A 13,702-nucleotide genomic window follows, 5' to 3' on the forward strand; every position below is an offset into this window, starting at 1 on the left:
TGGAGCAAAAAAGTCAACTGTAGTATGTACCATTATCTAGCGAATAAAAAAATAAAAACTATTTTTGAAAAAATGAAAAGTTTCAAAAATCACATTTTTTATTTTTGAATTTATAAATTTTATGATTAAATTGTTTTATTTAAACTAGAAAAATAAAATAAAGTCAAGTAATATCTAGTAAATAACAGATCTATAAATTTATTATTTTTTTAAATTTTTAAACTAAAAAAATATTTTTTTTCTAGTAGTAAAAAAATAAAAAATTCCAATAATATCCAAAAAATAAAAAAATTGAAAGTTTAATTTTTTTAATTACTTTATTCATAATTTTTGAACAAGTGCAGTGAAAAAAACTCAAATGTCTGGGTGTAGCATTATTCGGTGAATAAAAAAATACTTTTAAAAAAATAAAAATTTGAAAAAAATAATTTTTTTTTATTTTTGGATTTTTAAATTATAAGAATAAACTTTTTTATTTTAATTAGAAAAATAGAATAAAGTCTAACAATATACAGTAAGCAACAGATATGTGAATTTATTATTAATTTTCAATTTTTAAAGCAAAAAATAATTTTTTTTTCTAATAGTAGAAAAATAAAAAATTCCAAAAATATCTAAAAAATAATAAAAATTGAAAATTTTTAGATTTTTAAATTAATTTAGTCAACTGTCGGGTGTAGCATTATCCGGTAAATAAAAAAAAAACAAAAATATTTTTAAAAAAATAAAAATTAAAAAAAACTAAATTTCTTAATTTTGAATTTTTAAATTATAAGATTAAATTTTTCAATTTAAATTAAAAAAATAAAATAAAGTCCATCAATATCAAGTAAACAAATTAGTAAATTTATTATTTTTTTAATTTTAAAACTAAAAAATAAATTTTTTATAAAAGTAGAAAAATGAAAAATTCCAAAGATATCCAAAAAATAAAAAAAATTAAAAATTAAAAATTTTTTAAATTAATTTATTTTTAATTTGTGAACAAGTGGAGCAAAAGAGTCAACTGTAGGGTGTACCATTATCCAATGAATGAAAAAATAAAAAAATATTTTTGAAAAAATTAAAAATTTCAAAAAACTAATTTTTGAATTTTTGAATTTTTTAATTTTATGATTAAATTGTTTTATTTAAACTAGAAAAATAAAATAAAGTCAAGCAATATCTAGTGAACAATAGATCTATAAATTTATTATTTTTTAAAATTTTTAAACTAAAAAAATAATTTCTTTCTAGTAGTAAAAAAATAAAAAATTCCAATAGAATCCAAAAAATAAAAAAATTGAAAATTTAATATTTTTTAATTACTTTATTCTAAATTTTTTAACAAGTGAAGGGAAAAAAACTCAACTGTCTGGGTGTAGCATAATTCGGTGAATAAAAAAATACTTTTAAAAAAATAAAAATTTGAAAAAAATTAAATTTTTTATTTTTCAATTTTTAAATTATAAGAATAAACTTTTTTATTCAAATTAAAAAAATAAAATAAAGTCTAACAATATCCAGTAAGCAACAAATATGTAAATTTATTATTAATTTTCAATTTTTAAAGAAAAAAATAAATTTTTTCTAACAGTAAAAAAGATAAAAAATTCCAACAATATCTAAAAAATAAAAAAATTGAAAATTTTTAGATTTTAAAAATTAATTTAGTCAACTGTTGGGTGTAGCATTATCCGGTAAATAAAAAATAATAAAAATCTTTTAAAAAAATAAAAATTTAAAAAAAACTAAATTTTTAAATTTTGAATTTTTAAATTATAAGATTAAATTTTTTTTATTTAAATTAAGAAAATAAAATAAAGTCCAGCAATATCAAGTAAACAAAAAAATCAATAAATTTATTATTTTTTTAATTTTAAAACTAAAAAATAATTTTTTTATAATAATAGAAAAATGAAAACTTCCAAAAATATCCAAAAAATAAAAAAATTTAAAAATTTTAATTTTTTTAAATTAATGTATTCTTAATTTGTGAACAAGTGGAGCCATAAAACTCAACTGTAGGGTGTACCATTATCCAGCGAATAAAAAAATAAAAAAATATTTTAGAAAAAATTAAAAATTTCAAAAAACTAATTTTTTTTTAATTTTTAAATTTTATGATTTAATTGTTTTACTTAAAGTAGAAAAATAAAATAAAGTCAAGCAATACCTAGTAAACAACAGATCTATAAATTTATTATTTTTTTAAATTTTTAAACTAAAAAAATAATTTTTTTACTAGAAGTAAAAAATAAAAAATTCCAATCATTTCCAAAAAATAAAAAAATTGAAAATTTAATATTTTTAATTACTTTATTCTTAATTTTTGAACAAGTGCAGCGAAAAAAACTCAACTGTCTGGGTGAAGTATTATTCGGTGAATAAAAAAATACTTTTAAAAAAATAAAAATTTGAAAAAAATAAATTTTTTATTTTTGAATTTTTAAATTATAAGAATAAACTTTTTTATTCAAGTTAAAAAACTAAAATAAAGTCTAACAATATCCAGTAAGCAACAAATATGTAAATTTATTATTAATTTTCAATTTTTAAAGCAAAAAATAAATTTTTTCTAATAGTATAAAAATAAAAAGTTCCAACAATATCTAAAAAATAAAAAAATTGAAAATTTTTAGCTTTTTAAAATTAATTTAGTCAACTGTCGAGTGTAGCATTATCCGGTAAATAAAAAATAATAAAAATCTTTTAAAAAAATAAAAATTTTAAAAAAACTAAATTTCTAAATTTTGAATTTTTAAATTATAAGATTAAATTTTTTATTTAAATTAAAAAAATAAAATAAAGTCCAGCAATACTAAGTAAACAAAAAAATCAGTAAATTTATTATTTTTTTAATTTTAAAACTAAAAAATAAATTTTTTATAATAATAGAAAAATGAAAACTTCCAAAAATATCCAAAAAATAAAAAAATTTAAAAATTTTAAATTTTTTAAATTAATGTATTCTTAATTTGTGAACAAGTGGAGCCATAAAACTCAACTGTAGGGTGTACCATTATCCAGCGAATAAAAAAATAAAAAAATATTTTTAGCTTTTTAAAATTAATTTAGTCAACTGTCGGGTGTAGCATTATCCGATAAATAAAAAAAAGAACAAAAATATTTTAAAAAAATAAAAATTAAAAAAAAACTAAATTTCTTAATTTTGAATTTTTAAATTATAAGATTAAATTTTTTCTTTAAATTAAAAAAATAAAATAAAGTCCAGCAATATCAAGTAAAAAAAAAATCAGTAAATTTATTATTTTTTTAATTTTAAAAGTAAAAATAAATTTTTTATAATAGTAGAAAAATGAAAAATTCCAACAATGTCCAAAAAATAAAAAAATTTAAAATTTTTTAAATTTTTTAAATGATTTTATTCTTAATTTGTGAACAAGTAGAGCAAAAAAAGTCAACTGTAGGGTGTACCATTATCCAACGAATAAAAAAATATTTTTCAAAAACCTAATTTTTTTATTTTTGAATTTTTAAATTTTATGATTAAATTGTTTTATTTAAACTAGAAAAATAAAATAAAGTCAAGCAATATCTAGTAAACAACAGATCTATAAATTTTTTAAATTTTTAAACTAAAAAAATATTTTTTCCTAGTAGTAAAAAAATAAAAAATTCCAATAATATAAAAAAATTTAAAAAATTGAAAATTTTATTTTTTTAATTACTTTATTCTTAATTTTTTAACAAGTACAGTGAAAAAAATGTCAAATGTCCGGGTGTAGCATTATTCGGTGAATAAAAAAATACTTTTAAAAAAATAAAAATTTGAAAAAAATAAATTCTTTATTTTTGAATTTTTAAATTATAAGAATAAACTTTTTTATTTAAATTAGAAAAAAAATAAAGTATAACAATATCCAGTAAGCAACAGATGTGTAAATTTATTATTAATTTTAAATTTTTAAAGCAAAAAATTAATTTTTTTTCTAATAGTAGAAAAATAAAAAATTCCAACAATATCTAAAAAATAAAAGATTGAAATTTTTTAGATTTTTAAAATTAATTTAGTCAACTGTCAGGTGTAGCATTATCCGGTAAATAAAAAAACAAAAATATTTTAAAAAAAATAAAAATAAAAAAAAACTAAATTTCTTAATTTTGAATTTTTAAATTATAAGATTAAATTTTTTCTTTAAATTAAAAAAATAAAATAAAGTCCAGCAATATCAAGTAAACAAAAAATCAGTAAATTTATTATTTTTTTAATTTTAAGAGTAAAAAAATAAATTTTTTGTAATAGTAGAAAAATAAAAAATTCCAACAATATCCAAAAAATAAAAAAGTTTAAAAATTTTAAATTTTTAACATAATTTATTCTTAATTTGTGAACAAGTGGAGCAAAAAAAAACTATAGGGTGTACCATTATCCAACGAATAAAAAAATATTTTTCAAAAACCTAATTTTATATTTTTGAATTTTTTTAAATTTTATAATTAAATTGTTTTATTTAAACTAGAAAAATAAAATAAAGTCAAGCAATATCTAGTAAACAACAGATCTATAAATTTTTTAAATTTTTAAACTAAAAAAATATTTTTTCCTAGTAGTAAAAAAAATAAAAAATTCCAATAATATACAAAAAAATAAAAAATTGAAAATTTTATATTTTCTAATTACTTTATTCTTAATTTTTTAACAAGTGTAGTGAAAAAAATGTCAAATGTCCAGGTGTAGCATTATTCGGTGAATAAAAGAAATACTTTTAAAAAAATAAAAATTTAAAAAAAATAAATTTTTTATTTTTGAATTTTTAAATTATAAGAATAAACTTTTTTATTTAAATTAGAAAAAAATAAAGTATAACAATATCCAGTAAGCAACAGATGTGTAAATTTATTATTAATTTTAAATTTTTAAAGCAAAAAATTAATTTTTTTTTCTAATAGTAGAAAAATAAAAAATTCCAACAATATCTAAAAAATAAAAGGTTGAAAATTTTTAGATTTTTAAAATTAATTTAGTCAACTGTCAGGTGTAGCATTATCCGGTAAATAAAAAAAACAAAAATATTTTTAAAAAAATAAAAATAAAAAAAACTAAATTTCTTAATTTTGAATTTTTAAATTATAAGATTAAATTTTTTCTTTAAATTAAAAAAATAAAATAAAGTCCAGCAATATCAAGTAAACAAAAAATCAGTAAATTTATTATTTTTTTAATTTTAAGAGTAAAAAAATAAAATTTTTATAATAGTAGAAAAATAAAAAATTCCAACAATATCCAAAAAATAAAAAAGTTTAAAAATTTTATATTTTTAACATAATTTATTCATAATTTGTGAACAAGTGGAGCAAAAAAAAACTATAGGGTGTATTATTATCCAACGAATAAAAAAATATTTTTTAAAAACCTAATTTTATATTTTTGAATTTTTTTAAATTTTATAATTAAATTGTTTTATTTAAACTAGAAAAATAAAATAAAGTCAAGCAATATCTAGTAAACAACAGATCTAAAGCTTACCTTGAACGAGTCCCGGGGGCGAGGATAACAGCGGAGGATATTCTATAAAAACTTCTTTTTAGGCTCTAAAGCTCCTCAGAAGACAAGACTAGAACAGCCTTAAATAAGGAAATACCTAGCTACCTTAACTATAGGAATTGGGCTTTCAGAGTCATAAAAGGAGAGGTGAAAGGGTTGGTCGAGCTGAATTCCCCTCTCCAACTTGACTAGAAAAAAAGGGGGTCGGCCTGGAAAGAGAACGGATTAGCAGTTAGCTAGTGAGAAGCTAGGATTCCACAGCATAAGATATTTATTATTTTTTTAAATTTTTAAACTTAAAAAATAATTTTTTTTCTAGTAGTAAAAAAATAAAAAATTTAATATTTAATATTTTTTAATTACTTTATTCTTAATTTTTTAACAAGTGCAGGGAAAAAATTACTTTATTTTTTACTGTCCGGGTGTAGCATTATTTGATGAATAAAAAAATACTTTTAAAAAAAAATTTGAAAAAAATAAATTTTTTATTTTTGAATTTTTAAATTATAAGAATAAACTTTTTTATTTAAATTAGAAAAAAAATAAAGTCTAACAATATCCAATAAGCAACAGATATGCAAATTTATTATTAATATTTAATTTTTAAAGCAAAAAATAATTTTTTTTTCTAATAGTAGAAAAATAAAAAATTCCAACAATATCTAAAAAATAAAAAAATAAAAAAATTTTAGATTTTTAAAATTAATTTAGTCAACTGTCAGGTGTAGCATTCTTCGGTAAATAAAAAAATAACAAAAATAATTTTGAAAAAAATTAAAAAAACTAAATTTCTTAATTTTTAATTTTTAAATTATAAGATTAAATTTTTTATTTAAATTAAAAAAATAAAATAAAGTCCAGCAATATCAAGTTAACAAAAAAATCGGTAAATTTATTATTTTTTAATTTTAAAACTAAAAAATAAACTTTTTATAATAGTAGAAAAATGAAAAATTCCAAAAATATGAAAAAATAAAAAAATTAAATTTTAAATTTTTTAAATTAATTTATTCTTAATTTGTGAACAAGTGGAGCAAATAAAGTCAACTGTAGGGTGTACCATTATCCAACGAATAAAAAAATATTTTTCAAAAACCTAATTTTTTTATTTTTGAATTTTTAAATTTTATGATTAAATTGTTTTATTTAAACTAGAAAAATAAAATAAAGTCAAGCAATATCTAGTAAACAATAGATCTATAATTTATTATTTTTTTTAATTTTTAAACTAAAATTTTTTTTCTAGTAGTAAAAAATTAAAAAATTCCAATAATATCCAAAAAATAAAAAAATGGAAAATTTAATATTTTTTAATTACTTTATTCTTAATTTTTTAACAAGTGCAGTGAAAAAAAGTCAACTGTCCGGGTGTAGTATTATTCAGTGAATAAAAAAATACTTTTAAAAAAATAAAAATTTGAAAAAAATAATATTTTTAATTTTTGAATTTTTAAATTATAAGAATAAACTTTTTAATTTAAATTAGAAAAATAAAATAAAGTCTAACAATATCCAGTAAACAACAGATATGTAAATTTATTATTAATTTTCAATTTTTAAAGCAAAAAATAAATTTTTTTATAAGAGTAGAAAAATAAAAAATTCCAAAAATATCTAAAAAATAAAAAATTGAAAATTTTTAGAGTTTTAAAATTAATTTAGTCAAATATCGGGTGTGGCATTATCCGGTAAAAAAATAAAAATAATATTTTTAAAAAAATAAAAATTTTAAAAAAACTAAATTTCTTAATTTTGAATTTTTAAATTATAAGAATAAATTTTTTTAATTAAATTAAAAAAATAAAATAAAGTCCAGCAATATCAAGTAAACAAAAAATTAGTAAATTTATAATTTTTTTTTAATTTTAAAACTAAAAAATAAATTTTTTATAATAGTAGAAAAATGAAAAATTCCAAAAAATCCAAAAAGTAAAAAAATTTAAAAATTTTAACTTTTTTAAATTAATTTATTCTTAATTTGTGAATAAATGGAGCAAAAAACACCAACTCACTGCAAAATTAATATTTATTTGAGGGAGTATTTTAGTGAAGGTTTTTAAAAACCTCCACAATACATTTTATTTATGGCAATTGAAAAAACCTCCATTAATAATTAATTAATATTAAATTTTAAAACAATACCTAATTTTTTCAATTTTTCAAAATTGAGAGATTGAGTTAGCTGTGACACTGAGTTAGCTGAGAGAGAACTTGCCGAGTAGTTTTTAGGGTTCTACCGCCATTCTTGCGTCATTCCCGCTGCCATTTCCGCCACCGGCACCGCCACCACTGTCATGTCCGTTGCGGTAGAGAGCTTCTGCCATGTCCGTCCTATACTGTTGTTGCTGCCACAGTGAAGTTTCCAGATCTGTTCGTTATTAATTTGTTCGCTATTAATCGAGCCACCTCCTCGCTATTAATTTCCAGATCTGTTTGCTATTAATCGAGCCACCTCCTCAACGCGTTTTCAGATCTGTTCCCTTCAAGCTTTTTCTTCAACGCAACTTTCTCTCCCTCCATGTTTCTCCTCTGCCGCTGGTACTTCTTCGCTATTAATTTGTTGATATCTCTTCTCTATTAATAAATGTCATTTTATTTTGAAGAATTTCATTTGTCTCTTTACGTTTCTCTGTGTATTTGTTATTTTGGATTTGATTATTTGCTATGATTATGATTCTCTATCTCTCTTTCTAATTGTGAATTATAATTACTTGATTAATTAATTATTCTCTTGTCCTATTAATTGACATTTTGATCTGTTTCTGAAGATACAAATCAATTTCCCATTTTCAGAGTAAATTTCAGATTATATTGTAAACTAAAAGTTCTCTGGGATGCCAAGCATGAGGTTGGTTCTCGTCTGTTTACTTTCTTTATTGATTTAATGTGTTCTTATCTCTTGCCTTTTTTGTAACTTCTGAAGACTTCTGTTTTGGTGTTGCTTTGTTCAAAGAAAAATGACATGATATTTTGCTAAAAATGTGCTAGAGAGAATGAACTACGAATTCTGTGTGTAGATGTACATTTAGGATCTATATTTGTCTACATTTAGGCTTCTTATAATTGGAAAAAATGAACATAAAAAATAGTTAATAGGATCAAGTCCTTGCAACTTAAGCTAAGTGGAATATAGCTTTTCATTAATTTAATTCAAAGTTAATGAAAATGGTTTCTGCCTTGTTCTCCCTCTATGATGCTTTCCTCAGTAGCTTTTTTTATCAGAACAATTGTTCTCCCTTCTAATAACTCATTATCAGAACAAAATGTCATTATTTGATTCACTGTTTTCTGTATAGTATAGTGCAAGGTCTAATGGCTTTTTGGATTGGTCAACAAGATATTCTTATTTGATTCTCAGGGTTTACGGTTTAGGCCCCTGTGCTTCTTGAAAAATGAGTTTCTATTTTCAAATGTTCTTTAGCCATATTGGTCTCGAGCTTTAATCTATGCATTAATTTGAAGTTATATGCCTTCTATTTTGTTAAATCAATTATTTCCTAATCATTGTATTCTGTACTTATCTTCATCCTTTGTATTTATAAAATCAATCACTTAAGTTCTTTAAAATTTATCCCATTCATAATTCTTCTGTGGCTTGATATATAAAATGTATGCTGCTATTTGAAATAATGGTGGCACTTATATGACTTTAAAGGCAGCTACTACACTCATTCAATGCCTTATTTTTATTTTTTTGTATTAGTTCTTAGTGGAGTAAAAGAAAGTGAACAATGTGTTACTTTTTCTATTGTCCTACGATTTTTGTACCTTGCTTATTCTATCTAAATTTGGTTAGTTATATGTACTTCTCTACATTGATTGAAGAGTTGACTTGATTTAAGTTTTTTTTTTAGTAACCATTATTGAAATTGTCTAATTTGCTATAGTTAAACTGTGCTTTGTTGAGGGAAAACAATTGTTCTATCCCATATGTCTCCTTCCTTTATCATGGATAAATTTTCACATGTTTGATTTTGGGAAGAATCATGTGTAAGGAACCTAAGAAGCTATATAAATTGTATCAGAAAGAGGAGGGCCTAATGCCATTCGAAGATTTTGTGCAGCAAGAAAACAACACTGTTGAAATCCAATATAGCCTATACAAAACAAAGAACTTGCTCTTTGGTGATTCTAAAACATTGAAGGAATTTGTGAACATGAAATACAGTGACATTGCAGAGAAGTATCATTCTCTTATTGAAAGTATAATGACATTTGATCAATTTGTGAAGAAGAAATTCAGGGAATTGAAAGGAAAACTCGAGTTCTATATGCAGACTTTGTACACACACATGCCAACATCTTTTATTCAGATCAGTGATGTGAAGAGGATGACTAGAGCTTTAGATTTGCTTAGATCCCTAGAAAGTTCCTTGAATCATGTTCTGTACAGGAAAACTCTGAATTATAGTGATGATGATGAAGAAAAGAAAAAAGAATATACTAAAAATGAAAACAAAACCAAACAAGTCTAAAGTATTTCTTTGCTTCCATTTTCATTGTTTAGCTTCCTTCTTATTCACTTGCTTTAAATTTAGTTATTCTATTGCTGGTAATTGTTCTAAACCTGTAATGCTTTTCAGGAACAAGATTATTTTCTGCTCTTCATTTAGCTGGGACTCAACCTCAACAAGCTTAGCTCTCGTTTCATTGCATTCTTTCCTAGCATTCCCTGTCTCCCTCTTCTGGGCCTCTAATTCAGCCAGCGGCTGCTGAACCATATTAGATTTTGAAGATTGAGATCCTCCTCCAGAACCTAGCACACATGTTTTATTCCTGACCACTGACTCGAAGGCATTATTAATAAATTCAGGTTCAACTATTTCAATCCTTTCTTGAAAATCCTCTAGTTCACGTAAATTCTTATCAATTTGTGCGGCAATCTTGTCCCGTGATGAATTGACAAAACAATCAACCATTTAAAGAGGACAAGATCAATTTCAAGTAATATATACTGTTGTATGTGAACCATCCTATCCATCATCTTGCGTACGTACCTTGCACCATTATTTTATTCACCCCTCCATCACCATGCATTTTCATATGTAGTTACTCACCTAGTTTTGTCCACCCATAATAGTCACACCAATAATAAATATTCATCTACATATACGACACCTCTCTGTCTATTATTTAATATTTAAATTAAGTGAAGTAAGAACATAATATATACAATTTGCAATAGCTAAGCTCGTTCTTTAAAACACGTCTAATTATGGTCATAAATTGAATTATAAATATACAAACTGTTGAAATAAACCCAAATCTAAGATTATGAAAAAAAAACGTGAAGCAATGCATGCATATATATATATATATATATATATATATATATATAGGTGTCGGGAATGAGCTGAGGTAGCTATTAGGCCCCAAGCAATGTAAACTGCAGCCTCTTGTACTTGTACTAGCTAGTGCATGAAGAGGTGAAAACTGAAAAACTTCAAAATCCTAAATGACACTTCAAAATTGACTAGGTTTGTATTTTACTTTCCCAGCTTTTAATTGTTTTTGTCTTCCCGTGGATGATTGAATTTATTAATAACAAGTTTACTAATGTTCTTAATTTTAGATATGCCATTGCCATTTCATTTTCACCATTGCCATTTCATTTACTTCCTTAGATGCCTCATCAACCCATTCACCATTTGTCTTTTTGTGTGTCAGCTGCCACAATTTCTGCAAATGAGGCTCCTTTCCAGTCACCGGGTCTCGCTGTTAAATTTGTTTACTTTAATAAATAATATGCAAAAATTGCCATATATTCTGATGTAACACATTGTAAACCACCGAATTAAATTGAAATCTTATAGCTTCATAGCTGACCGCATGAAAAGATTTCTGGCCACTGGTATGATTTGTCTATATTTTTGTCTTATTTGTCTTGTTTACTGTGCTTATCAACTGAAGATTGATTAAAAAAGGCATGTTATTGAATTCATTAATATTCCACAGGGTGGTAAGGAGGATAGAAGATAATAAACTAATGCTTAACATTTTTGTATTTGTTGATGTGCAGTCATGCTAAGGGGCAAACGCATAAAAAATCCATTAAAGTTTGTAGATGAGAGGGAAAACAACAATGCTTCTCGTTCACTTCAACCTCTAGCACCAGGAGCATTTGAAGATACCACTAATGTAGAGGCTAGTGAGGCTCCTTCTCAAGATCCTTCTCAAGCTCCTTCTCAAGCCGCTGTAAATTCCATTTCATCTGATGGAGCCACACGTTGTTCTAACTCAAAGTCTTCATCTGCTTGGAATGTGGAGATAATTGGTAATTTATATTGCATAATTAATTAATGTGATTAAAGCATAGTTTAAACCATTTATGTTATTAGTTTGAACATGTCCTGATCCATAATCATTTGTTAGCTTAAAAGGTTGTAACTCTTAATATTTTATATTTGACTTTTGAGAATAATTGTACCAATGAAGTTTTTAAAAAAATGGATAAATAGTTAATATATGTGCATTATTTATGAATGTTTTCAATAATTAAGTTTTTTATTTTCCTTAAGACTCTACAAATATGAAGAAGAAAGCTAAGATCAAAGTCAAGGATGTTTGCAACTTACCTAGGGGAGAGCGTGTAATTGTAGAGGTTGACGAAGAGGGTGCGGCATATGGTGAAGCACAAGGTTTACTTGCTGGCTATTGTGGTATATTAGCAACTAATGCACGTATTTTTCCAATTAGCTTTGAAAAGTGGTCAGGACAAGAAAATGGTGGCATGCCTAAGTCTTTTAAGGATGAGTGCTTTGATACAATGATAAAGGTAAAATTCATTTTATTTGAAACTTCTATTAGTTCAAGTATTTATTTATTTATTTATTTATTTATTTATTTATTTATTTGTTTGTTTGTTTGTTTGTTTGTTTGTTTGTTTGTTTGTTTGAAGCCCCACTTCCATTTTACAAGCACAGAAAAAGATTGCCTACAGGTATTGCATTCAAAGTATTGCAAAAAAGTGGGCAACATATAGGCAAAGATTGTGGAATAAGTTCTATGATCCAACCATGAGAAGAGAAGCATTGGTGAACAATGTTCCTGATGATATTCCAAGAGATCAATGGGCTTGCTTTGTCAATTATCGACTAAAACCGTCTACAGTTGTAAGACACTAAACAATTCATTTAGTTATTGCTGTAGTTTAATTAAAAAAATATTAATTGAAGTTATTATATTTATTTTTAGGAGCTTTGCATGAAAAATAAGGAAAATCGAAACAAGCAAATCATTCCTCACACTTGTGGATCTAAATCCAACTCTCGGAGGCGACATGAGATGGTATATATATACACACACTTGGTACATGTGTGATTTTACTTGCATTATATATGTTAATTGTTTAACTCTTTATTCCTTCTCTTTTAGCACTTGAAAACGGGAAAGAAGCCTAGTAGAGGAATGATGTACATTGAAACACATAAGAGAAAGGATGGGTCTTTTGTAAATAACGAGGCATTAACTATAGTGGTAAGTATTTTGTAAACCTTTACTATCTTATCTTATTTTATTTGTATGTGATCATGTGAAAATGGGATTTGAGTGTGGTTGCTTGTGGATTGAAATATATAATGATTATAGGAAAGTGGTTTATTTCACTTGCATGCACTTTTCACTTTGAATTTTTGGTTGTGATAATGGTCTAGGAAGTAGGAATACTAGAATAATCATAATCTGCAATGCCATTACATGTGTTGCTTCTTTTAAATTGAATAGTTTCTATTTATTCTTTTAAATAGGAACAAATTGAGCTGAATATGACACAGTCAAATACACAATTTGAGTGTCCCTTAATGATGCTGTTGGTAAAGTTTTGGGGCCTTAACACTCTGGGAGAGTTCATTGCATGGGCATGGGAGCAGCGCCTACAAATACCTTTAGGAATGTGAGAAGTCGGCTTAATGGGATGACCATCTCCACTAATTTAGCTGGATCTTCTTCGCCTACTACTTCTGCAATTTTATAGGAAAAGATCAATAATTTGGAGTCCGACTTACATAATTCACAGCAAAAGGTCATTAGTCTAGAGTCTAAGTTGCAGCAATCATTTGATATGATGAAAGCATATCTAATGATGAAGGAAGGAGGAATTCCCGAAGCACTTGTTGGCTTATTTTCTGCCCGCGAGATAACTTTATAATAAATTCATTTGTTAGGAATATAAGTTTAGATGGAATAATAATTAATAATGGAGTCTAATTATTGAAA

General features: G+C 23.5%; 1 protein-coding gene across 8 annotated transcripts; it reads left to right on the forward strand.

Annotated features, from left to right (window-relative positions):
- Window positions 1-7,610: 7,610 nt before the first annotated feature.
- On the forward strand, window positions 7,611-13,702 carry LOC112805742 (uncharacterized). Of its 8 annotated transcripts, none has more exons than XM_072198830.1 (9): window positions 7,656-8,026; window positions 8,257-8,336; window positions 10,072-10,301; window positions 11,508-11,762; window positions 12,007-12,263; window positions 12,387-12,600; window positions 12,683-12,775; window positions 12,863-12,964; window positions 13,234-13,702. In XM_072198830.1, the coding sequence occupies exons 6-9, from the start codon at window positions 12,505-12,507 to the stop codon at window positions 13,381-13,383; spliced, it is 441 nt and encodes a 146-aa protein (XP_072054931.1). In that variant the 5' UTR covers window positions 7,656-8,026; window positions 8,257-8,336; window positions 10,072-10,301; window positions 11,508-11,762; window positions 12,007-12,263; window positions 12,387-12,504; the 3' UTR covers window positions 13,384-13,702. The 8 variants fall into 7 exon arrangements, 4 of the variants coding, with proteins under 4 accessions (XP_072054930.1, XP_072054935.1, XP_072054931.1 ...); XM_072198829.1 differs by having other exon boundaries at window positions 7,611-8,026; window positions 8,282-8,336; XR_011863548.1 differs by having other exon boundaries at window positions 7,633-8,026; window positions 8,282-8,336.

This window comes from Arachis hypogaea, chromosome 1 (assembly GCF_003086295.3).
Source record: "Arachis hypogaea cultivar Tifrunner chromosome 1, arahy.Tifrunner.gnm2.J5K5, whole genome shotgun sequence".
Taxonomy (NCBI): domain Eukaryota; kingdom Viridiplantae; phylum Streptophyta; class Magnoliopsida; order Fabales; family Fabaceae; genus Arachis; species Arachis hypogaea.

Bases quoted from the DNA above. Each gene is read 5' to 3' on its own strand.
- LOC112805742 (XM_072198829.1), top strand. From the start codon at position 12,505: ATGAGAAGAGAAGCATTGGTGAACAATGTTCCTGATGATATTCCAAGA. The intron at 12,601-12,682 runs GTAAGACACTAA...ATTTATTTTTAG, and splicing joins GACTAAAACCGTCTACAGTT to GAGCTTTGCATGAAAAATAA. The intron at 12,776-12,862 runs GTATATATATAC...CTTCTCTTTTAG, and splicing joins CTCGGAGGCGACATGAGATG to CACTTGAAAACGGGAAAGAA.